This window comes from Ictidomys tridecemlineatus, chromosome 8 (genome assembly GCF_052094955.1).
Source record: "Ictidomys tridecemlineatus isolate mIctTri1 chromosome 8, mIctTri1.hap1, whole genome shotgun sequence".
Taxonomy (NCBI): Eukaryota; Metazoa; Chordata; class Mammalia; order Rodentia; family Sciuridae; genus Ictidomys; species Ictidomys tridecemlineatus.
The window spans coordinates 150853330-150880814 of NC_135484.1; the positions used below are offsets into that span (position 1 = coordinate 150853330).

At 47.3% G+C, this 27485-nt stretch overlaps 1 protein-coding gene across 2 annotated transcripts in view; it reads right to left on the minus strand.

Moving 5' to 3' along the window:
- Mboat1 (membrane bound glycerophospholipid O-acyltransferase 1) overlaps positions 1-27485 on the minus strand; it is a 100343-nt gene that overhangs the window by 30173 nt on the left and 42685 nt on the right. The window contains exons 2-6 of one of the 2 annotated variants that reach the window (XM_078020590.1): positions 21649-21794; positions 20522-20599; positions 15283-15378; positions 3147-3202; positions 1091-1145 (exon numbers count right to left, since the gene is read on the minus strand). In XM_078020590.1, coding sequence (XP_077876716.1) covers positions 1091-1145; positions 3147-3202; positions 15283-15378; positions 20522-20599; positions 21649-21794 — 431 coding nt within the window. The remainder of the gene's footprint in view (positions 1-1090; positions 1146-3146; positions 3203-15282; positions 15379-20521; positions 20600-21648; positions 21795-27485) is intronic. The other variant, XM_078020591.1, reaches the window with a different exon arrangement.

The window sequence follows — 27485 nt, forward strand, 5'->3', positions numbered from 1 at the left end:
GTCTCTCCGGGTGACTTTGGCACATTGATGTGGGTGGACAGACAGTGGTTCACAGAGGGCCCCAGACACATGCCCATGGGAAAATAACTCCAGAGCAGACAGAACAACTTTGGTGAAGGAGAATCTTTAGAACTAATAAGTTAAAGATTCTTTTACTCCTTGACCCAACAATCCACTTCTGGGAATCGGTCCTACAGCTAGACTCAAACACATTTAAAATAATCCACGTGGGATTCCTCAGAACACTTGGAATGGAACCACCAGGGGACCCAGGTATCCCACTCCCCAGTCTATACCCACAGGACTTAAAGCCAGCACACTACAGGGACGCAGCCACATCAATGTTTAGAGCGGCTCAACTCACAATAGCTAAGCTATGGAACCAACCTAGGTGCCCGCCCTTCAACAGATGAAGGGATAAAGAAAATGTTACACACACACACACACACACACACACACACACACACCAGAATATTACTCAGCCACAAAGAAGAATAAAATTATGGCATTTTCTGGTAAATGGATGGAACTGGAGACTTTCATGTAAGTGCAATAAGCCAATCCCCCACACCAAAGGCCACGTGTTCTCCCTGATATGTGGATGCTACCATACAATAAAGGGGAAGGTGGAAGAACAGAAGTTCATCAGAATAGACCAAAGGGAATGAAGGGAAGCGAGGGGGACGTGGATGGGAAATAAGGACCTAACTTTCCTATGTTCATATATTAATACGTAACCAGTGTAACTCCACATCATGTACAACCACAAGAATGGGATCCTGATTAGAGTAGATCATATTCCATGTACGTATAATATGTCAAAATATACTCCACTAGCATGCATGTCTAAAAAGAACAAATAAAAAATAAAAATGAATAGATGAAAATTAAAAAAAAAATAATCCATGTACAAGGTTATTCATCACTGATTGCTTGTCAAAGGCAAAGATTGGTAGGCAATCCAAGCATCCATCAATAGATCTAATAAATAAACAATATTCATATTACAGAATTAATATACAGATATTAGAAAACTGAGGACAGTCTCTGAATGCTGATTTGCAGAGGACCGTAAAACATATTAACTTACTTTATTGCTAGTCGATGTTGCTCAGCAGAAAGGTCTTCAGCTCTTCGACCTAATCCTATTTAAAAGAATAAAAATAGAAATGCAACGTTTAAAGTGGAGCAGACGGCTCATCTTAACGAGTCTTACCAAACCCATTTGAAAAAGGCGAATTATTTTTGCTTCATAAATCACAAAGCCCCTGGTTTTCATTTTATAAAAATCCCTGGGAGGACGTGGCTTAGTGGTGGAGCACGGGCTCGGCATGCACTAGGCCCTGGGTTCTATCCCCAGCATGGGGTGGGCAGTTCCCCGGGTCAGAGAGCTGCCCAGGAGCCTGGGTGAAGAAGGAAAGTCTCTGCAGGTTCCAATGACAGGGAGCCTTCCGAGCTTTTCTGTCTAATTTGTACACTGTGACCCCAACCCCAGAGGGCCCCAGAACACCCTGCCCCTCCTCCACCGGGGGTTCCTTCCCCTGTATGATGTCACTGCGGAGGCAGAGAACAAAACAGAGAACAAGGAGAGCACAAAGACACGGCCAGATTTCTTCTCAAAACCTGCCCTTAGCAGAGAACCTTCCAACCCAAGGGCGGTGCGCCCTATAAAACGGCCGTGTGGACTGCACAGAAGCCACTGCAGGGAGTCAACCGTGGGAGCGCCTGGCCGGCTGAGGCTGGTGACGGTCACCAACCACGAAGGAACGGCAGCAGCCTCAGAGAAGGCAGAGCGTCTCTGGAGTGTCCCTGTTCCTCCCACACGCGGGGAAGAAAAGAGGAGGCCAATGAACAAGGCACACAAGGACGCCCCAGAAAGTGGATGTGGGGGTGAGAACACTTCAAAAATCAAATCTAGGCAAAAAGTCCATTTAAAGAAAAAAAAAGAAGAAACAGTGTTTAAAAAAAATAAAAAGAAAGAAAAAAAATCTCCTCATTGTTTCCCCCTAGGATCTCGACTCACAGTACCATGGAGCAACCCGAGGGGCACTGACGCCGGCTGTCGGTCTGCACGGCTGCTCACTCTGCAGGGCTCCTCTCCCCGACCCTCACTAGCCTCCCACCCGGGAGACCTCTCGGTGCTGGGCACAGGAGGGTAGCTCCCTGGGAAGACTCCATCTCGGTCTAAAATGATTCCGTTCTCTACAGAACAGCTAGAGCGCCCGGTACCAAACAGGGGACACCAGGTCGGACCAAGTGTCGCCAGTTCGGAAGATGGAAGGATCAACAAGAAAACCAGCTCCTGGAGACAACCCTCTCCACCTGTCACCCAGGGAAGACACCCCACAGTCAAGCGCACCGGCCGCAGCTGCACAGTCCACAGAAGGTGCTTTTAGGAACCGCACCTGGCACCTCGTAAAGCCAGGTAGAGATCTTCCCTCCAACTGAAATAGCCTCCTCCCCTCCCTGGGTCCCACTGTGAACAGTGCAAATCGCATTTGCTGGGAAAACGACACATTCTTCCTTCTCCCAATTTTTAAAAATTTTTTTAATTGATATTGGACTTAAAAGGTATTGGACACAAGACCTTGTTTTATTTTTATGTGGTGCTGAGGGTTGAACCCAGTGCCTCACACATGCCAGGCAAGTGGTCTACCATTGAGCCATAACCCCAGCCCTTCTCCCGGCTTTTTATAGGGTCAGGCTCATCTCATTAGATGATTTTTCAAGATGATTATCCATTAGATGATTATCCATTAGATGATTTTCCATCAAAAAAAAAAGATCTACTATTCAAAAGTGATTAAACATCCAATGCTGTTTAATTTCTTATTCACCTTATAAGCTTTTTGGAGATTAAACCAAAGCAAAAAGGTTGCCATTTCTTAAGCAATTTGGAAATGAATTCAGAGAGAATCACAAATTTTAAAACACTGCAAAGATAAACCGAGAACCCACGGTTCCCGGAGTGAGTATTTCAGCACATTTAGACTGCAGATTCCCCAGGGAGTGGAGGGTGGTGAGTGGGACAGGTTAAAGAGACTTGGAAAGTCAGAACAAGAGGTGGCGAGGTCCCCGGCACTTGTCTAAACCCTGGGGCGCACAAAGGAGGGCTCGGAGGGCCACAAGGAGGTGGTTGTTCTCACCGTCGTGGACTTGGAAAGCCAGGGTTGTGATCTTCTGAGTGATGATCATCAGGGGCCTGGAAGAAGATGGAGAGGTCACGGTGAAGAAACCCTCTGGGGGAAGCTGTGACCCTGCTTCTCTGTGTGGTGGTCTTCATCTTGCAGTTTATTCAATAAAATCTCAGAACGGGACAATGCACAATATCCAGTTTGTATTTCCCTTCCAAATCGCATTAAATGAGTAGATGTAATGACACTGAATGAGGAGCCACACGAGGGTCTCTCTCGAGAGCGAGGCCCCAGGACCAGAACCACCCCCTGGGCCTCACCTGGAGCAACTCAGCGACACACCCCCTGACACGGGAATCTGTTTTACAAGATGGCCAGGGACTCCAACACACGCCAACATGGAAAGCACGGGAATCTGGGGAGACGCCTAACCAGGCTCCACCTGGAGAGACAGACCTGCACAGTCGTGTGCCACGTCAGGATGTTTCAGGCAACAGTGGTCCCAGAAGATGAAAGTGGAGCTGAATGACTCCGACACCTTGGTGACGTCATCGCAAAGCCATAGTGCAACGTGTCACCGGCATGTCTGTGGCGATGCCCGTGCAGACCTGTCTAGATGTGAAAAGTGCACACACACCTGCCCTGGGCTACAATGGCCCAGTGACATTCTGTACAGGCTCACAGCCCTGGAGGAAGAGGCTCTACTGCATGGCCCAGGGGTGCACTAGGCTAGACCATCTGGGTCTGTGTGAGTGCACCCTGTCTTCACACAGTGACAAAGCCACCCAGTGAGACATTTCTCAGAACGCCTCCCTCATTAAATGACACAAACCTGCCTTTCCACCCAACTGTGTTCTCATAGCCCTGGCTCTATGAGAGGCAAGTCTCCTACCTTTTACATGGTAAAAGTCGTGTTTGTAAAATGCAGCTCTCGGTAAACAAACCGTTTATTGACAAAACTAGTGCTAACCTTCAGTAAATAAGAGTCGGCGAATAAAACTTGCCTCAGAAGCGGCACGCGTGTCAGAGAGGATGTTAGCCTAAATAAGTGAGGGCAAGAAAGGTCTTCTTAACAAACTGCGATGAGGACAACTGGATGTCCACATGGAAAGAGCAAAAAACAATTCAAAGGTGAATCCAAGACCCAAATCTAGGAACTGAAACTGCCAAACTTTTAGGAAAAAACCTAGGTATCAATCTTATGACCTCAGATCAGGCACTGGTTTTTTAGGTATAATATCAAAAGCACAAGCAACAAAAGAAAAAATAAATTTCATAGAGAGATACCTTCAAGCCAGTAAAAAGATTTCACAGAATGCAAAAAAAAAAAAATGCAAATCATACACCTAACTGGAATATATGAAGGACTCTCACAACCTACTAGAGAAATCACTTTCAAATGAAAAAACAATGAGTGGCTATTTCTCTAAAAACATACACAGATAGCCAATAAGCAGCTTTTTGTTGAAAAGATGCACAACAATAGTTACGGATAATTAATTAATGGATATATCAGAGACAGGAAGATTGAAACCACAACCTCACAACCACGATCACATTGTGAGACACAACCACACAAGCACTAGGAAAGCTAGGATCCACAACAGGCAGCAGCAGGTGTTGACAGGAGTCTGGAGACACTGGAGCCTCACGGGCTGCTCGCAGAAATGTTAATGGTGAAGCTGCTGCAGAAACAGTCTGATAGTTTCTCAAAAGTTAAACAGAGTTCCCTTAGGATATAGCAATTCAACTGCTAGATATACACCCCTGAGAAATGAAAATACGTCCACAAGAAAGCATGCATGTGTATGTTCAGAGAACATTACTGACAACAGCCCAAAGAAGTAATCCAAATGTCCATCAAGTAATCCAAATGTCGGATAAATGAAATGTGGTATGTCCATACAATAGAATATTATTCAGCAGTAAAAAAGGAAGGCAGACACACAAAAAAAATCACCAGCTCTATGACTCTCTATATATTAAATGTCTAGAATAAGGAAATCCATGGAAAAACAAGGTAGACTGCTGGTTGTGCAAGGCTGAGGGAAGTGGGCAGAAAAGAGGTATGATGGCTGATACATGTGGGTTTCTTTAAGTAGGTGATGAAAATGTGAATTTAATTATGGTCGTGGCTACGCTTTGTTACTTCACTGGGTGAGAATGTTAAAAACCACTGGATTGTGTATTTCAAATGATACAAATTCTATCTCAACAAAGCTGTCATAAACGTTTTTAAGGGAGCCAGGTGCAGTGGCACATGTCCTTAGTGCCAGCTACTTAGGAAGCTGAGGCAGGAGATTGCTTGCTCAGGAGTTCAAGGGCAGCCTGGGCCACACAGCCAGACCCAGTTTCAAAAGAAAAGGAAAAGTGGCATCTGGTTTTCCATTTCCCCTAGTTTAGAACTTGTGATACAGCTTCACTCTTGTCAAAGTTCCTTCAGGTGTTATAACAAAATAGCACTCACTGGGCGCTTGCAAATGGTGGACTGTATTCTCCCAGTCCTGGAGCCTGGACGTCCTAGGCCAGCTGGCAGACCCAGAGCCTGGCTGAGGGCCAGCTTCCAAGATGGCTGTCTCCCGTCACCTCATGGGGAGGAAGGGCAAAGGCGCTCTGCAGCCCTTTTGACAAGGGCTCTAACCCCATGCATGAGGGCTCCACCCTTGAGACCCAGCAGCCACAGCCCAATGCCTCAGCATTGAGGGACAGGATTCTGACATGACTCTAGAAGGGGACACAAGCAACTGGGCTGTTGCACTGCCCACAGATGAAACCCCACAGCTCTGACCTCAGCCTTAGTCTGGTTTTCTGACTTCCGTTCTTACGGCTTCTTGTTGGATTTGCTCTCTTTACACCCTAAGGAAAGACGGCCTGTTATCTGTAAGGCTGAGGGTTTGACCCACGTCTTATCACAGGATCCTGGATCCAGAGGATGCTCCGCAGGGTCCAGCAGGCCACATGCAGCAGTGCGGGATGACGCGGCCGGACCCAGCCATCTTTTGGCCAAATATGACAAGTGTCAACTGCCTTCACCCCTTCTCTGTGAGTCCACTTGGTTGTCTAATTCTGCTCATTCTCATTCTTATTTTCCATCCCTTTAAAGTAACAAGCATGTCGTAAGTAAGTCATGCATTTGCACTAATAAGTACACCGCGTTGAATACGTTGTCGACAACCACCCTCGGGAATCTTCCCCTTTACACCTCACCTGACATCTCACTGGCCAAAGCCCGATGGCCAATGGGCCACTAAAACAAGAGTCCTCACGTGGGGCTGAGGCTGGGGCTCAGTGGCAGAGCGCTGGCCTGGCGCGAGTGAGGCACTGGGCTGGATCCTCAGCACCCCCTAAGAACAGACACACAAAGTAAAGGCATGTGTCCACCTACAACCGCAACAAGAAAGATCCAAAGATGAAAAACTCCTGATGCCGAGCAAGATGCTGAAAGAGGGGGCAGCCTGCCCAGGGGAGGAGGGAAGGGCCTCTCTGCGTCCTGCCAGAACGGGCGAGAATGGCCAACAAGGGCACCAGGACACTCGGTCTGGGGTCTCAGGAGATGCTCATCAGTGAGGCTCCCGCAGACCACACTCTCACCCTGGAGAAGAAAAGAACATCCTGCTCTTCCAGAAAACGGAGGTGCCGGTCCCAGAACAGAGGGCTATACCAGAGCTCTGTGCACGGCCAAGCGGCTCTCACAGACCAATGGGACTCTCTGGCTCTCCCTCTGCTGTCCAACCAGGCCTCGCACTCAGCACCCGGATGGGGCTGAGCCGATTTTCTTCAAGGGACTCCCTGTAAGCAAGGCATTCAAGACAGTTTTCAAATCAGGCTTCAAAGCAGGATGGTTTTCTTTCTAATGCCTTTTGCCATTTTTTTTTTGTTTGTTTTGTGTTTTGTTTGGAAGTTTGGAAACCCTAGGAACCAGCCTTCCTGACGCAAAACCCACCACATAATTTTTAAAATGTGTGGCGGGCTCCCTGGCAATCGCTCCATTTGTAAACCCATTAAGTGTCTACCATGTATTTGATTCCTAACTTCCATCTTAGGACCCCAAAATTGGTAAAAAAAAAAAAAAAAAAAAAGGGAGAGAGAGAGAGAGAGAGATAATGTATTGGGTTAGCCCACCTTTCTGTCTCTGTAGAAATACAACATTATTGCCCTCTGTCTGGAGAAAACGAATTCCATGTCTGGGAAACAACCACCGGTCTAGGGCAGACCACAGGCAGGACTTCCAGGCACTCAGCTCAGGAGCACCCAGGCGGAAGGGCTCCCGCAGAGGCCACGCCTCCCTTGGGCTGCGCCAGCCAATGAATGAGCAGCGCCTGGATACTTAGACCACGCCCTCCAAAGCCAGGCAACTCCTCTGCGCTGGGAACTTAGCAGCAGGACTCCACAGAAGGAGGCGAACTGAGAAGCCTGCTGCAGTCCAGGAGCTCCCCCCTTTCCTGCCTCCTCTCAGGGGTCGAGCCTGCATCTCAGTCTCCTAGCTGCTGTTCCCATCCTGGCATCTGCTTAGGGGGGATCCGGACCAAGTACTGAGCCCCTACTGCTGTATCAAAAATACTCATGTTTCAGACGAAATCTGTGCGTCTGGATCTACGTAAGAACCATATCATCCATGACTTAGAAAAGACGTTCTTTTCTACGGAAAAAAAATAAATAAATAGAGCAGCTCTGTCTCAAGTATTATCACACCTCATCCAGTCTGCACTTCAACACTATATTGTTTCTGATTTAAATATCCAAAGAAGTTCCTGACAAATTAAGCAAAGATTAATAACTCACATGTGATCATGAATTCATAAAACATAATGCGCTGGTAACTTGTGGTAAAGCAGATCGCAGATCAAAAAGCCACAAATTGGAACTCAAACCTGTTCCCTGAGAAGAACAGCTTAGAAACCCGACATACTCACTTTTCCATGGGTGTTAGGAAGAGCACCAACCACACGGCCTTTCCCAGAACAATTCCCCTCTGAGCCCTTTGGCTAAAGAATTTCTTTAACTCTACTGAACTGATCAGATACAAAAATGTGGACCGTACAAGTCACGACGACTCAAGAATCAAATCCCTAGAGCCACTAACTGAAGATGAAACCTGAATCTCATCCGTGTTGCATCAGAATTTATGTTCATTTTTGGCAACAAGGGGGCATTTATACGGGGCTCCTTGATGCAGCCAAAGAATTTCTCCTGCGCCCAGGGAGGCTGGGCTGCATCTGAGCTGCACTGGGATCTTCTCCTCCTCATCCCTAGTCTGCACACACTCCCAGTCACAGGCCCTGCACTTGGCTCCTTGGATTCTGTGACCAACCGGAAACCAAGGGCTGAGGCCAAGCATGGTGCAGGCAGCCCATCTCCCTTTCACTGCAGCAATTGTTTTTCATAATTAAAACATAAATAAATAAAATCATAGTTTCCTTCTTAAACCCAAGAATCTTAGTCTAATTTAGGTAAAGAAATATAATGAGGGGTGGGGTGTCTTTCTGGTCTCCGTGGCGGAAGTGAGATGCCGAAGGGAAGGTGATCCTGATAAGGAAAGCATCATAATAAGACGCACACGTTGTGCCGCGCTGTGGCTCCAAGGCCTGGCACCTTCTGGAGTCGAGCTGTGGTGAGTGTGGTTACTCTGCCAAGTGCAAGAGGAAGTATAACTGGATGCCAAGGCTAACAGACAAAATACCACCACCGGCTGGTCGAATGAGGCATCCAAGATCGTACACAGCGGATTCAGGCCTGGATTCCCTGAAGGAAGGACTCCTGACCCAAGCGGGCAGCTGTGGCAGCCTCCAGTTCATCTTGGGAGTCTCAACAATTAGCCGCCCAATAAATGTTCTGGCTTTTAAAAAGGAAAAGGAAAAAACAAAGAAATATCATGGGGGAAGACATTTGGCCTTTGGACTGGGGGGACTGGCTTACTTAGCATGATATTCTCCAACTCCAGAGGATGCTGGTCCATCATGGGGGGGGGCGGTGGAAGGATAGAGGAACTTTGGATTGGGCAGAGGGGAGGGGGCATGTGGGTAGGAATGATGGTGGAATGAGAGGGACATCATTACCCTAGGGACACGTATGATTGCATGAATGGTGGGACTCTACATGGTGTACCACCAGAGAAATGAAAAGTTGTGCTCCATTTATGCACAATGAATCCAAGTGCATTCTGCTGTCATGTATAACTAATTAGAACAAATAAAACCAAACATAGAAAAAGAAAGAAATATAACAGAAGAAATGAAGAAGAAAAACAGGTAGATGAAGATGTTTGGAGTAAAAAGAATAAGGACAACCCCAACACACACACACACACACACACACACACACACACCTTTCCAAGATCTGACCTCTATTCTTTAGCACTCAACAAAATCACCCAGTGTTCACTTTAACAGTGACCCACCAGGTACATTCAGTATCACTTCTGACTGCAAAATTCAATAGCCCATGACTATAAAAAACTAGAGTGACCTGAAGAAGAAATATGGAATAAGCAAATCTTGAAATTTCTTTGCAAATATCTTTTTTTCCATACCGTATAACCCAATTATTTGAACATACTGGGGCTTGGGCAAACGAGGTGACCAGAATGTCATAAAGTGATAGGAAAAAACATTGTCCATGGAACAAGAGGGCAAAGGTCCCCTCTGGAAAGCAGGCCAGGCCAACAAGGTGTCTATTGTCCTCCGAAAAGGTAACAGGAACTACAAGTGGCCACTGTTCCAACAGTCCCACTCGCTGCAGTTCACCAGAATCTTTAATATGCATGCAAATGTATTTAAATAACATTCCAGGGTTTTCATTATCGTAGCAATATAAACAAGTAAAATGAATATTCAAATCATCAATAACGGCCCCCCTGACAGAACCTGTCTTAATATTTCATTATTTCCTCTCACTCATTTTCTATGCAACTCCACAAAGAAAAAAAAAAATGGAATCTTGACGCATGTCTTTGCCTTGTGGTTTTTATGTAATGGAAGCACGCTGGTACCTTAATCTGATCATTCACCTCTTTTAGATTGTTTTGGGATGCTTCTAGTTTTTCACTACTGACAGCAGTCAAACAGCCTTGTGAAAAATAAAATAGATTTGGCTTCTTTACAACTACTTAAGCGTTTAGACTATTATGAGATAGGAACTCTTTGAAAACTCTCACTGGAAATTTATGGCAAAATTGCCTTCCCGAGGGTTTTATCCTCCCACCGGCCGGGTCTCGAGTTTTCATTTCACACTGTTTTTAAGACACACATTGGGCAACCGAACTCCCAACATGAGGGGAGCAATTACCTGCCTGAATCCGGCTGAAACTGCAAAAAGGAAACAGAGTTCTTGCTGCTGCCCTTGGAAGAATCCATTCACAATCACAAGCCTAAAAGGAATCAGCTTTATTGCAACTGTTGAGCTTCCCCGGGGAGAACAGCGACCATGCTGGTGCCTCTCCCAGCCCACAGTCACGGAAAAACGGAACAGACGTTCACCCCTACCTGCACTGATATAGATTACATTAGCAGCACAAATAAAAAATGTATTTTACTATTCTCACCAGCCCTGCCCATGGGAACTTGACTACTTTTAGAACGATAAATAAAATTGCAAGTTCCTGGAATAGCCTAAAGTACAAGTTTATGTGTTCTCCAAAATTAAAACCATCTATATGTGTTGTTTGACAAAATCACTCATCACATCCAACGCCATTTTCGATTCCTGTCTGTGCTCTCACTCTGAAGGTGTGATAAAATGTGCTAAGCACTAAGATTCGCAGGCCTGCTCCAAAGAGAACAGTTACACATCCAGCTGCTCTGAAATGCCACGTTCCACTTTCAAGACACTACTTCACCTCTCCGCAAAATCCTACACATGATATTTCAACTGAAATAAACAGTGGGGTTAGATGAATCCCATTCTGGAAGACAATCTGCGGCTGCTTGTGCGCTCAAAATGAGAACACATGATAGTACAGAACCTCTCTAATTGGCAATTTTCGGTTTAAAACATCTTGCCAATTTCCGGGAGGTACGGGCCCCTCTATCTGTCAACACAGACACTGGCATACTCCAAGAAGAGGGACGTACGTCAGTGGGCACCTAGGTGATAGGGGAAAACAATGCCATTCAACGTGACCTATGAAAAGATGGTAATAAAGACACACCCTCCAAGAACTGAATGCCTGGCCACTCAGTGACCAAAGGACTAAACCAGGTGTGATTTTCAGGCAGCAGATGCCTTTTCTTTGTATTCTTTCCTGACAACAGAGCCTTTCTAGTTCAAATATTCTGCAGTTTTGTGTGTGACGTCAGAGATTTCTTAATCCAATTTCGAGACTCTGCTTCTGAAAGCGAGGTTGACAGGACCTGATTTCCATCCTCCTGCTGTCAACCCCAAAGTCACCCCATTTCACAAGTATGTTTGTCCGCAAATGCCCTGCACGGTTTTCCTTTGGATACCTGCCCACAATTTTGACTGCATTAAAAAGAAGCTTAAATTACTCAAGCACTTGGTGGTTTTGACAAAACAAATGGAAGAGAAGGTATCACAAGGGCAGCCAGAGACAGGGACCGTGGAGGAATAGGAGACAGCCACTAATACATGAAAAGGTAAAGAATGAGGAACAGTGTGTATGAGTATCCTCCAGCTGCCATAACAAACCATCACGAGCTGGGTGGCTTACAAACACAGAAATCCTTTTCTCACACTTCTGGAGGCTAGAAGTCCAAAACGAAGATGTCAACAGGGTTGGTTCCTTCTGCCGGCTTTGAGGGAGAATCTGTCCTATGCTTCTTCCTGGTTTCTGGTGACTGACAGCAATCCTTGACATTCCCTAGTAGCCGGCTACATCATTCCAATTTCTGCCTCCATCTTCCCACATAGTCATCTCCCTGTGGTCTGTCCTTTATGGCCTTCTTACAGGGACATATTGGACCCAGTGCATACCCTGATCCAGTATGACATCATCTGAACTAGTTATATCTGCAATGATCCTTTTCCAAATAAGGAAAAAGTCTGAGGGTCTGAGTGAACATGAATTTTAGGGGAATACTTTGTCAACCCAACACAAAACGATATGGCCACATTTTCACTTTCTAGGAGATCTTGAAATCAACACGTGCACACTGATCCTGCAGGCTACTCACTCCATCTCTTGCAGACATGGCTGGTATATCCAGGGTTCCTAGTCAGTGTCTGCTGAAGAATGAAAGAACAAGGGTCTGAGGCAGGACCCAAGCCTTTCCTTGCAGAGCGGATCTGCTGAATGGCAGCATCTCTGTTACAAAAAACCCCATCCGCCATCTCCAGAGTGACGTCCTCTAGCATTTACTAAGAAGGTGAAATGGCACAAATGCTTGCAAAGCCTCTGAGTGAGGGAATCTGATGCTTACGAGGCCTTCCCAATCCTTCCGGCGGCTCATCCACATCTCACTCAACAGCAATTACTTTTAATGTGCTCACCCTGCTTTGTGACTCTGCCAAGGACCCAGTCTAGTTTTAGAACAATCACCATCTTTGCTTCCACATCCATCTCTCATGAGCTTATATGTAAGTCAAGATGGCTAGCTCCGTGCATCAACTGGACTTGGGTCAGGGGTCTCCAGACAGCTGGGAGACATTGTTTCTGAGGTGTGTGTGAGGGTGTTTCTGGAAGAGATGAGCATTTGGGCAACGTCTAGTCTACCGAGGGCCTGGACAGAACAAAAAGGCAGAGGAAGGGCGAATTTTCTCTTTCTCCCCTCCTCTTTGTCCGAGCTGGAACATGCGTCTTCTCCTGCCTTCAGACATGAGGACACTAGGCTGAGGCTCTGAGACACACCTGTCTAGGTCTCTGGCTGGTTCCCTCAGCCTGAGACACTCCGTCAGCTCCGCAGCACCTCTGGGTCTCCAACTTGCAGACAGCAGATTGGGGGACTTCTTGACGATGAGGGGGGTGCCCACATCTGCTGGTTACGAACATGCCATACTCCAGCAAGCTGATGACCCTGATGAGCAGGCAAGGGTGGCCCTGACCAGTGCGAGCCAGGCTGAGAGGCATCCTGCTGTCCCAGGTCCAAAATGCAGGACTCCAAGGCAGGTGGAGAGGGTGGCAACCATGGACGCTTTGCAAGGAATCGATCTTTGAGCTGGGTTTTAAGAAGTGAAGAAAGGTTTCTAGGCTGGCGAAGACGGGGAAGGGCTTTCTGATGAGGGGAACTCGAGGCACAGTACTATCCCAGCGTGTGTGGACCATGAGCTTTTTTCCATGTCACGCGTGGGAGCAGGAGGTGGCAGGAAAGCAAGTGGAGATATTCAGGTCCGGATCCCATCTGCTTTGCAGTGGGGAACCTCACTCTGGCAGATACAGAAAACAGAGACTGGGGAAGGGGCAAGGGGAGGGAAGGTGCTGCAGACTCGCAGTGGTCCAGGGGGTGGCTACGGGCACGAGGAGCAGCAGATGGAGTCCAGTGACAACCAGGCTGCTGAATGATCACGCCTGATGACAGAAGCCGCTATCCAGGAAGGGCCTCGGTGGGCACCTGCCTCACCCTTCTGTTCTCTTGCAGAGCCAGCCGCTCCATGTGCTGGGAACACCTGTTCTCCTACCAGGAACTCAGTGTCCTTGGCACCTGGCGTTGTGCCCAGCACATTGGAGACTCAAAAATTGTCGCAGAAATGAATGAATGAACATTGACTGCATGAGAAAGAGAGGCTGATATTCACACGAAACTAATGTAGTTTGAGCCAAAGCCAAAGCTTTTTGTTCATCATCCTGACCAATATGGCTGTTGGATAATTAGAAGGAGTCTCCTGGAAACATTGAAAAATACGCCAACAAATTCTGTAGTATTTAGCTAATTCCCTTATTGAATAGATATTAAGTAGCAAGAACTCCTTCCAGTACAGGGGGACTCTGGGGTGAAAGCCGAGCATGGAGGTCATTGATTAAACACTGTGCGGAGATAGGGTTATTTTTAATAGTATCACTTTCTGGCTATTTTATTATCTTTGTTGCTCCCATACTGTGTTTTATAGCAATGCATATCACTCAAGAATAAAATGATTTTTGTGAACTTATTTCAGAAAAATTGGGCAGTGTGCTCTGACCATGTGGGGTAGAGACACCCAGATGGAAGAGAAACAGGGAAAATCCCAGCGGCCGGAGGAAGAAAAGAGGCCCAAGCCACAGGGTGAAGATTTGAATGTAACAGTCTCTGTGTCCAAAAGCAACACTCTTTCGCCCTCCTGAACTTAACCTGGGGGGACAGGTGAGTTGCACAATGGCAAAGTCCACACACGTGAGCTGAGTGCAGCCCCTTATTCCAGCCTGCTCACCAACGACTCAACAAATGAGATGCAATCCAACCACCCGAGTTCTCCCCGACCCCAGGCCACCTGCAAGGAACAGAACCAAATCCCTCGGGAAGTAGGTGGATGACATGCATGTCACCAGGGGCTACTCTGCTTGCTGCTCATCCTGCAGGATTCACAGAAAGCTGTTCCTCCGCTAACCTCAACAGAACACTGACCATCTGCGGTCCTCACCAGGCGACCAGCTGGGACAGGAGGGCTCCACCAGGCCAAGGCTGGGGGCCTCACGCTGTCCCGTGCATGAACCTTTTGGCAGCTGGAGGTCTAGGGGCGTCTCAGGGGGGAGACAGAGCAGCCAGGGGACACTCACAAGGTTCAGGATAACAGCTATTTCAATTCACCAGGAAGAATTTCTAGGTCATTAACCAGAAGGGTGAGCAGCAACCCTGCATGACAGGCCTCAGAACAGGGATAGGCAAACTGTTTCTGTAGAGTTGAATGGTGAATGTTCTGGGCTTTGCCAGCGACAGGGTTCCACTACAATGACTCAGCTCAGCCACTGTAGTGACAGAGCAGTCAGACAACCGTGAGCAAGGTCTGGCCACCCTCCAATAGGACTGCTTAAAAAAAAAAAAAACAAAAGTCAGTGGGACAGAACACTTAGGGTGTAGGTTGTGACCCTGATCTTACAGCTGAGCACAGTTTACAATCCCGCAGAACAACCCAATCTTCAACCTCCACCCCGTTCACACAACATCTTACCAACGGACTTAACTCACCTGATAATTCTTATGCACACTCGATACATACAGACCCTCCAAGATGGAGTCAAAAGTCCGTAGTCAGTCCCTAGTCCCCAAACTAAGATACTCACCCCGAAAAATCTGTCGTGAGCACTCCATAGTGAAAGATGTATATTCGGCTGATGTGACATATCGTAAGGTATCCCATCGCCACAAAAAAAGTGTATCTAAGAGCAAAAACACAGAAGAGCAGTTTATTATGCAGACCAACAATGCACTCAGGAAATGTCCTCTTCCTCCTCTCCCTCACCCTCTACAGGAAAATGGTCAGTCACACCTGGTCCAGTGACATTCCAGGCATCCTGAGTCCTCACCTCTCCACCCTCGGCTCTGAGGCCTCCATCTCTTCACCAGGACCACGGTGGTCGCCGTCAGTCCCAACGGCATAATGGAATCAGCGAGGGAGCTTAGCAAACTGGGGGTGCCTGGGACCTCCCCCAGCTGTCCTGGTTGAGTGGCACCAGGTGCACATGGCATTCCAACACGCAGCCAGGACTGGGTACTGCTGACCCGTAAGGTCTTGTACTCGGACCCTCTTGTTGACCCACCATCGTGTTCACATGATAATCTTTACAAAACACAAACCACCACCTATCCCTGACCACGCCCTTCCTTAAGGCTTGGTTCTCTTGGTGTGCATGCTTCTGTTTTCCTGTCACCCCTCTGGCTAATTCTGCACAGGACCCTCCCTACCCACACCTCAGGCTTCAATGGCCACTCTGTCCTTGGCACTCCCCAGCTTCCTTCAGAGACACCGTCTGCTCCTCTATGAGTGTAAACCAGCAACACACACATAGGCAGACCACACACAGACACACACGTGCATACGTACACACCCTTGTCATTCACAACATTTATCAATTTGTAATAATAAATTTGCCTGATAATGTGTGCAATGGGCTGAATATGTGTGTCCTCCCCAAATTCCTATGTTGAAATCCTCTGATGTGTTGGTAGTAAGAAGTGGGCCTTTGGAAGGTCCTAGTGAACGGGACTAATGCCCTTATAGTGGGTGCCACTCCCCAGGCAGGTGAGAACTTGCAGACAGCACACGAGTGCTTCACACTCTGCTCTCTAGCTCAGCATTCTCAGCTCACCTGCAACCGGCCTCACGGTCACCTGAGCTCAGGTGCCCTGGCCTGCTCCTGTTCCCCGGCTGCACCCTGTACTCTCAGGTCCGATGTCTTTCTTCATGCTCATTCCTCGGCCTGCAGTTCCCCCGTCCATCCATCCCACAGTCCATCCGGAACTCTACTGATCAGATAAGGCTCAGCTCCAATGCCACCTCTTCCCTGTCACTTGGCATGGTCTTGTTCCACCCACCTCACCCCATGTCCTGCTCCTCAACACAACATGTGGTTCCACTGTCGGCACTTTTCTAGTGCTACCTGCTAACCTACATAATTATAGTGCTGAAAGTTATTTACATAGATGTCTGCTTCCCAACGCACTTGACCTTGGGCCTCCCAACCTTGGCTTGACACATAGGAGATGCAGTTACTATTAGTATAAATAAACCAAACCGAACACACTAAATGCTTCTGAATGGTTCAGAGCCCATCAGATACAGACATACACTCAGATGGTCCAACTTTTCCCATAAAACAGGGAAGATGAATATTCTGATATTAAATTATATTGAAATTCACACATTCACATTAAAATAACTCATGAAGATGAGATCAACCTAGGAAATAGTAAAGGGTAATAAAATATTATTCAGCAGCAAAAAAGCCAGTCAGGAGTGTGAAGGAGCTCTGTAAACTAAATCACTGCGTAAGCTCTTTTTACCATTATTTACAAAGATGTTACAGGTTGACCATCTCAAATATGGAAATCTGAAGTGCTCTGAAATCCCCAACACTCCAAATCTAAAACTTTTTGAACATCATGTCACTGCTTAAAAAGTTTCAAATTTTGAAGCTGGGTGCAGTGGCTCATGCCTATATTTCTAGCAACTCTGGAGGCTGAGGCAGAAGAATCCCAAGTTCAAGGCCAGCCTCAGCAACTCAGCAACTTGGCCCTGAACAACTTAGCAAAGCCCTGCCTCAAAATAAGAAATATAAAAGGCCTGGGGATGTGGGGATGTGGCTCAGTAATTAAGCACCCCTAGATTCAATCCCTGGTGCAAAAAAAAAAAAAAAAAAGCTTAAAATTTTAAATCATTTCTGATTTCAGATATTTTTGATTTGAGGTGCTCAACCATTAAAGTCTATTAAAATATTCAAAATTTGAAAAAAAAAAAACTCCAAAATTGGAAACACTCTTGTCCTAAGCTTTTGGGGTAAGGAATACTCAACGGGTACTATAGAAGGAGATTTTTTCCTGCCACGGATTCATCCCAAACCCTATAAGACAGTCAGTAAAGCAAATAGCTAAGGAAACTCTCCCCCCAAGAACAGCAGGAGGAACAGAATGGACTAGGCCTCCTGCCCTCCAGCACCCATCCCCCTTCTCAGCCAGTTCCTGAGCCCAAGGCAGAAGCCCAAGGCAGATTCGAAAGGCAGATTCTTCCAGGCCCAGTTCAAAAGCAGCCACCACACCAGTTGTCGCCACTTGCCCTTTGTCTCCTACAGAAGTTAGCCTCAGGCTTGAACCTGGCTTGGAGGGGAAGCATGTTCCAGTCAACCATCCCAATAGGCCCTGGGTTGTCAAGGACGAGCGGACTCCTAATACAACAGGGTGAAGCATTCAAGCCCCAGCCTGACCTGAAAAATCTAAGGCATCCAGGAGTGGCACGGAAAACACGTATTCTGGACACAGACTAATCCAAGTTCAAATCCCAGCCCTGGTAAGGTCATCTGTGGTGTGAGAAGTTGGCAGAGAGATTATTTTAGGAAAGAGGGGTGCGGCAGAGACTGGGCCATGAGCGATGATCCTGTTCTCTTCTTGACCTGCCGGAGGCTACAGGTGTTTGCTCACTTTGTGAAAATCCGTCAAACTCCACTTCTCTGCCTCTCAGAGCTTTCAGTTCCACATCTCAGAAAAATAAAGAAGAAAGCATGTATATACATAAAGATCCCAAAGAGTTGTCTTAGAAGGAATGTATTTGAAAGGAAGAGATACAGTGTTAAATACTGTGTTGGCAAATAGTTTGTGTCCTTAAAATAGTGAAATGTCATATGTTTTCAAAGGAGCTTGTCCTGGGATGTGGCACAGAGTAGGGACTGAGAGTAGCACTGTTGTGGCTCGGTGCCTCTGTCCCACACCTGGTAAACTGATCCCTATGCCTCCTGCCCCACACGGTGGCTGGGGAAGGAGACAGACCTGGCTCCTTTAAGAACTCTCTAACAAAATCCTGAGTAGCATCAGTGCAGAAAAGGGTCAGTTCTCAATGCAGCAAATGCCAGTTCTCTCCTCCTCCCAGCCACTGGACCGAGCTCTGTGACTCAGGGAAGAGAAAGGAGAAGTCACCAAGAAGCACTCAATCGGGGTCCTGCAGAGAACTGGTGTTCAGAGTCCCCCAGACTCCACACCTCACGGGTGGGCGATCTCACGGGCAGAGGTGCTGTGTGACCTGACTTCCCAACGCGCTCCAGGGCCCTTCCCTGAATCGATAGGAAACAACTTCAGAATTTTTTTATTTTTTAATGGACACCAAGTCCACCCACTGAACTGGGAACCACCTTCCCACACTGGCTACCACCCAAGCAGAGGGAAAGGGAAGGGCTTCCTGGGGCGTCTTTCCTTGTTACTCTGAAGGTAGAGCCTTCACCCACGGCAAGAGGACTGGGGAGAGAGTCACCCCAGCCACAGACCACTCCTCGTCAAGTCAGCCCCTGGAAGGGAATCCTGGACACCTGGGCCGCCGTGGGATGAGTGTGCCTGCCAGTCCTCCACCCTCTGAAACAGGGCCGTACCCGCCAGCCTTACGTAAGTATCGAGAAAGCTGTAGACTCCAGTGGGGAGGGAGTTGGAAACACGCAATAGAGACCAGCATCACTATTAATCATATGACTGCCCTCGGAACTCTGTTTAGAATAAGCAAGAAATCTCACACACACCCCACCATCCTTTAAAAAAAAATTCATGAGCATGTCATCCTATGAAGTATTTCCAACACCAACTCCTTCCAAACTAGAAAACAAGTTTCCTATTTCCCTTTTGGAAGGAATGACACTGACCTCTCAAGAAGGCCATTGAAAAGAGAGAGGTGACGATTCCAATGTCAGAGCTCCCTCGGGCACTCAGCAGAAGGAAGGTAAAGCTGAAAAGCAGGAAACAACATCCTCCTCTGAAAACCAGGACTCTACCACGAGTAGCTATAAAATCATATACTACAAGGACAGATTTCAATGCTTTTAAAAAGATAAAAGGTAGTGCTGATAGTCTTGTTAATCGGGAAGCTCACCGAAGCTGAGGAAAGACACGTACTTTTTAGAGACGCCATCAGAAAAGAAGCCACAAAAGGGTCAGCAACTTTTAAAAGCGCTGCAGTCCCTCGTCCCACAGTTCTTATCGACCCTTGTTGTGCCAGGTGCTCTTCTAGGTTTTGAGGATACAGCAGGATACAGCGGTGAATGAGAGAGAAGCCTTGGTTTTCACAGAGCTTACACTCCAGGGTCCCCCAAAAGGCAGTCGGCACTGAGTTTCCAGGAAGACCATGGGAAAGAGACCTTGCAAAACATAGCCCCCCGCACTGACTATCCAAGCACAGAGCCTTCAAGTAGAATAAATTACTTCGGTACTTTGAAATGAAAAAATATACCATAGCAAAACCCTTTTTTTTTTTTTTAAGTATACAGCTTAACGAGTTTTGGGTGTACACCCAGAAAACCATCACCAAATCAAAGATGGCGGAGACCTGCATCCCCCATGCCTTTCTGACCCCTTCTCTGTCTCCCTGCATCACGCCTCCCTAGCAACAACCTCTGATCTTCTGTTACTAGAGATTAGTCTGCATTTTCTGGAATTGATTTGTGTGGCTTCCTTCATTCAGCCTGTTTAACTCCAGATGCATCCATGTTGCTGCGTCCATTCAGAGCTCACTCCTCTTCATTGCTGAGTAGTATTGCACCAAGACACCTAACTCCTCTTCATTGCTGGGTAGTATTGCACCAAGACACCTAACTTACTTCCAGTTTGGGACTGTCACAAACTGAGCTGCCAATCTTGATGAACTCTTTCATGCAAGGCCCAAGGGACAGCCCACCTTCTTCACAGGGCCTCCTCTGAAGACCACCATCCCTCCCTCAGACATCCTAGAGGAGCTAGGACACACCACCGTGGGAAACCGGGAACTTACAACTTTGTACATTTCAAAGATCACACGAGAAACCTGTCTTGTGTTGCTCAACACCAGGGTCTTACCTGTGTATACTGGATACACTTGCGGTGACCAGGATTCCATAACACATTAACACCAGCACAAAAAGATGGACGGAGTACCTTTAAGACATGAGGGAGGGAGACACTGGATATATTTCATATTAACACACCCTCTGGCTACTCAGCCTCCCCTCCCCCTGCCAAAAGGCAATGATCAGTGTGTAAGAGAAAATATATCAAAAAAAAAGAGAGAGAAAATATATCAAGGACACTTTTTTGAGTAATTGAAGACACTACATCTTGAAATGACACGGGTCATGGCACAATTTGCCAGTTACAGCCCGTAATGTCACAAATCCATAAATGGACTGCTTATGTTTCTTCACGTCCATATATGATGCAGAGTCCAGAGAGATGAGGTTTTTCCTTCAGGACATTATTCATTTATTTTAAAGTACTAGGATCCAAACCAGGTTTTCCAGACACCGAGACTTTCGCCTGGTGGCTGATTCAGATTATCAGTCCTGCTCCAAATGTTCGGTGAAGTATTTGGAGTGGTCCTCCAGACCTTGAACAGATGCACAGATTTCCTTAAGATACACTTCTAGAAATCTGAAATTCCTAAAATGTCAAAGAAGTGCCCCTCCCTGGGCACTGCCAGGCATACCCGGTTCTAACAGGTCTTGCTCTGTCAGAGGATGACTCCACCTCCCCCAGGCCTGTCTGAAGCCACTGTTCTAACCCCGGAGCAGGACTAACACCAGGGGCTCCAGAGTGGTGCCAGAAACCCACCAGGGTCCGCGAAGGCTGGGAAAGGCCCGCAGCAGGGGAGAAAGTGAACTTTCCAGCTTCCACGGACATGGCCCATGGGGGCTGCGGAAGCCTGATTTTAAGGACAAAAAGTCATTGTGCTGACTTCCAGTGGGTGGTCAGCTTATTGGTTCTAGTTCTTTCTGTCTTTAATATAGTAAATGGGGATTCCTGCAGCATCCCCATTATTTTACAATAAAGTATTTGCAATGCTTTACCGTGATGCAAACCTTTTTTCAACTCTCATTTCACAGCACACTCTTTTACAACCCTGTCCTTTTCTTCCCTTGGTGCCACCAAGAACATCCCCTCAAAACACCCAAATGACAACCATTAGCCTTTCTGAGGCTCATACTCACCAGCCAAAGCAAAAGATGACGAAGTAAGTGCCCAAAATGGTGGCGAAGGCATGCCGGACGGCGGGGCTGCTCTTAGCAGGATGCAGGTAGAGGCGAAACCAGAGAGCGGCGAGCAGGGCGAAGAGCTGGCAGGCCACGAAGTTCACCTGGGGAGAAGGGGGCCGTCACGGTCTTGCCCACTCGGATCCGCCCTGGCTGTCTTTCAGGGGCTGCATCAAGATGCATCCCAGACTGGGCTTTGGGTTTCCCTCAGTGGAGGTTTGGAGGAGGAACAAGAGACAAAAAGGGGACTGCCTTCATGGGGGACACCCCCAGCTTCTCCTCCAGGCCCACAGGTGACCAGGCTGCTTCTCCAAGGGCACAGGGTCCTAGTGTACAAGGCACCCATGAGGTCTCCTCCCAGCCCCAGCAGGACCAGGAGGGGAAGGAGGTGCTCTTCAGAGATGCCGAGCTGGGCGAGTGTTCCCGTTTGGTACCTAATAAGTCAGTGTTCTCCGAAGTGGTCATCAGGTGTTTTATGACTTCAATCTTCTCATTTTTAATTAGTAAGAGCATTCCTTAAGGTCAAGATAAGACACTAAATCCCCCCCCCAAAAGAGACACAGACCTGCGTGAAACCTCCAGAGTACGCGTAGCCAATTTTGCAAGGTAGCTACATATTTCCTTGGAAAAGTCACAGTGGTTTCTCTCTCAAGAACATTTTCACACAGGGGCTGGGTGGAGCTCAGTGGTAGCGGGAGCACCCAGCCTAGGCAAGGCCCTGGGTTCCACCCCCAGGAACTAACCCATACACACACCCACTTTACTAAGGGGAAATATAAAACGATTCACTGAAATGCAGGAGAGATTTTTTTTTTTTAAAGAACAAGCAAACGTGCATCTTCATAGCATAAATCAATACAAATCAAACAGTGAGTGACTTAACGATTAATGAAAACTAGAAAAGTAATTGAAATTCTCCAATGTAGGCAGGATGAAAACTTCACTACTAATTCATTTTTAGAAGGCAATTAATCAAAAAAATATTGAAAATGTGAATAAATGCTCCAATTTTCCATCAGGGGATTTTCATGCTTTAATAAACTGCAGCCGTTAATAAGTCATTAGGGTTGCACAAGGAGGTAAGGCTGGAGGAACACTTGAGCCCACTTTGTTTTTCTAATAAAAAGCAACAATACTTTGGACCCTTAGAAAACATTGCCTTCAAAGAATTTTTATTTCATTATTAAAAGTGAACTATTTTCCTCCCTAGTTGGAGATTAGACCCCACCATTGTCCCCAAAAACCTGTGCTCACTGCAGCTCACCTTCACTTTTCACCTTAAAAGACACAGAGAGTGACATATGGGTCTGTCATGCAACATGTGGCCACATCTTTTGTGTAGGCTAACTTAACACCACACACACACACACACACACACACACACACTCACAGGGAGAGAGAAATGATCAACTTTGCAAGGCACAAAATGAGAAAGAATCAGCAACTGGAAAGTCAAAAGGTCAGGATGCTCTGAGATGACCAATCACATTCTCTCATTCTCTTGGCCCAGGGACCTGCACTTCCATGAACGTATTTACTCAAGAGACCAACTGTGGAGAAATCTGCTCCGTCGTTTTGGTTTGGCCAATAACTACTGAGCATCCGCACATAGAGAATGACACAGGGAACAGACCAGTGGTTCTCAAGAGTGTGGTCACCAGGCCAGCAGCCCTGACCTCATCTGGAAACCTGCAGGCAATGCACACTCTCGGCCTCCCCAGGCCCACGGAGGGAGACATTTCCTGGTGGAACCTGGGAGCGGATGTTCTAACAGATCTCCAGCATCCTCGAGTTTAGGAACCACCGGGATAGAAGAGAAAGAGGGCCTGTTCCCTGCCCTCGAGGAGCCCATGTGAAAAGAAGACAACCTAAAAATAATCGCATGGGACCGTCGGAACCGAAAAAGATTTTTTGCTTGACCAAACTTGCATCAAGCTCCTGAATCTTCTCCAGGCTCCACCTGTGCACTTCCTTATAAGATCAGTTTCAGTATGAACCCTGCTAAGAACCCCTGCATCCTCCAATCAGACCTGGTTCCCCAGCTGCTGAGCCATCCCACTAATCCCCAAGGAGAAGCTGCAGCAGCGCAGGCTGGCTGGAGGGCGGGTGCAAGCAGGGGCCATGGCCCCCTGGAGTCCACCATGCCAGTGCAGGCCTGAGGCACAGAGAGCCAGGGCCGAGGCCAGAGAAGATGCACCAACCTGTCACAAAGCGGCAGCCAGGCAGGGCCCATGTGGGCCATGCAGATGCACCACAGCCTGGAACCCTGAGCATCCTCGATCCCACAACCTCAGCCTCCTACTTCCTCCAGGTGCCCAGGGGAGCTGGAGCTCAAGCAGCAAGCACAGGCCACAGCCAGTGGGAACGCCTGTTCCCCTAGTGCCACTGCAGAAGTCCAAACCCAGAGCATCCGTGATCCATGACCTCAACCTCCCACTTCCTGCTGAGCAGCAAGAAAGCAGCCGTGGGGCAGGCCTGAATGGAAGTGCAGACTCGAGGGCTAGCCAAAGGCATTAGTACTTTTGCAAACCCCGATTATCCTAAACTTGGAACAACAGCGTTGACCCAAGGGCTCTACGAACCCCTGACTACCACACTGGAGTGGTAGCCCTTATGGGGGCCCCCTCCTGCCCCTTTAAGAGTTCTGTTTGTCACACTTGAATAAACCTACTCCTTCCACTCTTGCCTTCCCTTGTCCCCTGAATTTCAGTCTCCAGATTTATGAGACCTGAAAGAACGGGGAAGGGAGTCGCCATGAGCTGCTGAAGTCTGTGGCAACACTGGCGGGCACAGGCACTGACCAGAGCTGGGCACGCCACTCAGGGGCAGAGAGGAGACTCTCTGCCAGCTGCGACCAAGCAGGTGTCCCCTGCTGGGCCTAACTGCTGACACTAAAATGGGCTCTCTCGGCCGCAGAGGCCTACAGCTTACCCAGGCCCCACCTGCCCACAGAAGTACAGAATCAAGTTTGACCTCACATTCCAGTTTCATGGTCACCCTCAAAGTGCCTGGCACTTTCTATTAAATTATTCTAAAGCTACAAAATTTTGCCCAGAATAAATCCAGTAAGCGGTTACCTCTGCTGAGCAGGTGACATGGCTGTCCCCGACATTCAGACTCACCTCGTACCCAGTCTGCCTCCCACCCAGCGTCTACACAGCAGCCCGAGTTCCCAGCATCCTTCTGTTGTAGGGAGAAGCACTGCAACCCAGGACCATCCGTCTCTGGGGTTTTGCTCCTAAGTATAATTTTATAAACCTAAAGCAAAGACAAATCTAAAAGTCAAAGCAGTTTGCAAAATGAAAATTGGGAAAGATAATTTTCCCCTTTGAATTCCAAAAGCTTATCTCCATGAATCAAAAGCAAAGGTGAAGAAAATAACAGATTTTCTAACAATTAAGAAAAGGAAGAAAAACTCTGAATGATGGAAAGGCGGTTTTTTGCACAAAAGGAGATGGAGAGTTTGGAGAGCAGGTTCAAGGAGGGATGTCCCCAGTCTGAGGGTGGACAGAACAGGCACTTGGAGGCGGACAGCAAGGGTGAGGACAGGGAGCCACGACCACAGAAACCGGTGGAATCCCTAGGGAGGCCTGGAGGCCTGGCGGGGCCACCCCGGTAGAAGAGATGGCTGCCTGGCTTCCGGAAGAAGAGAGGAGGTGGCCTCAGAGAAGCGCGGCTTCCAGGAGGCTGAGGAGGCGTCAGATGCAGACCCTGGACCCTGGGTATGAAGAGCAGAGGCCAGGTGAGGCCTCGTGGACTGAAAAGTTCTTGGGGTTGGACTGAGAACTGGAGTATCCAAATGTGCAAAAGCTCGTGTTTGAAAGCACAGACCTCAGTCCAGCAAGGTTTGGTGCGGGGCTTTTAGGCACTGATGGGATCATGAGGCTCCTACCTCATCAGTAGATTAATCCATTTAAGGATTGATAGATTAATAATCCATTGAGAGCTGAATGGACTACTGGCACGGGGGACCTGGTTGGAGGAAGCAGGCTCTAGAGGCATGTCCTGGATGGTTTATCCTCCCCTTCTCTCTGCTCCCCAGATGCATGAGCTGAGCAGCCTTCCTTCGTCATGCCCCTCCACCATGAAGTTCCGCCTTAACTCAGTCCAAAGAAATGGAGCTGGCTGACCATGCACTCAGGCCTCTGAAGCCATAAACCAAAATAAACGTTTTCTCCTCTAAGTTATTCTTGTCAGGTGTTTTGGTGGTGGCAAGAAAAAGCTGACTTACGTAAGAACAGTATGAACTGACCTCCGGGAGCCAAGGAAGGCTGCAGGCAGCCGCAGAGGCCGCAACAAGAGGGCAAGACTGAGACCACAAGGACAGCTTCACTGAGCAGAGGCCAGCAAGGAAGGCCAGGATGGTCTATGACTCCCTCAGAGCTCAGATCTTTTCCAAGCAGAGACATGGACAGCTCCTTCAGTTAACCACGGTTATGCTAAAGTGAATTGTCCCATTAGCAATGAAACTTGAGTGCTACACTAACTTCAGTGGGGAGAGATCTTAAAAGTTACGCCCTGGAGCATATCTGTATGAATTTTAGACCTACTATTATTAACAGAACTTGAAATGTGTACAAAAGTTCTGCACAAATATACTGACTTGAGCATTATTTGCAGTAGCAAAAAGAAGGAAACTAAAAGTGGTAGTGTTTGCTATCAGCCAAAACTTTCAACTGACTCTTGGAAATTTATTCAAGAGATGAAAAGCTAAAGGCCCCCAAAATGACAGGGTATCATTTACAGGACAGAACTAAGTAAAAGCAACCTAAAAAGAGGACACTAGATGTAAATCCCTCCGTGGGATAGCATGCCATCAATTAAAATCCCACCCGTAATAAAATGAAAGACATTCTCCTATAACTAATAAACAGTAGAATATCCAGCAGTATGAATACTTAGAACCATGTAAAACAATCCACAGCAACATACGGAAAAGAACAGAGAGGACATGTAAAATTGAACACAGCTGTTATACCAGCGTGACCAGGATCTAGGCCTTTGTTTTGTAAATCTTTTGTGCAATTTTGAATTGTAAAATTCCCTGTAAAATTTTATGCACACACACACTGACACACACACACAAATTGGTGTTCTCCAAAAAAGGCTATGACTAGAATCCAAGTCTATCTTATACACACACACACACACACACACCACACACACACAAAATCCTTATTTGATTCTTACTCTGTCTATCCTCTGGGTTGTTATTTATTAGCACCTACTACAAAGGAAGGTTAGGAAGGAGTTAGCCAGAAATGGAAGAAGACAATCTATTTAAAAAATAATAATAATAATAAGTGTCATCTTGAAGAAAAACACACTTCTTATAGTCAGCGAAATGTCCAGAGCAACAACGTGGGTGGCCAGAGAATGAGAAAGTATGCGCCATGGTAGTCTTTAATAACCCTTCACATTTACAAGAAACATGTGCAAAGTTTTCACTTTCCTGTGGCTCCGCTGCCCCTGGAGCAGAAAAGAAAGGGGCACTTTCATTGGTGAGAGCCAACAATATGCTGGCGACAATGAGGGCATTGTGGGGCCCTTCTGCATCGAGAAACAGTGGAGCACAGCTGTTTCCATCAGATTCCTAAACAAAGCGAGGCTGGCATAGCTCAGATTCAGCAAGAGCTCAATTTCCACAGCTCTTGCAAGATTTCAAAGTTGCTGCAAGGAAATAAAACGCATGCCCAAACGTTTGACTCCTAATCTCACCACCACAATGAAACTGTGCTGCAGTTTTCCAGTGTGAGTCTTAAATCTTTGTGCCCTCTCATGTAGTCTGAAAGGCA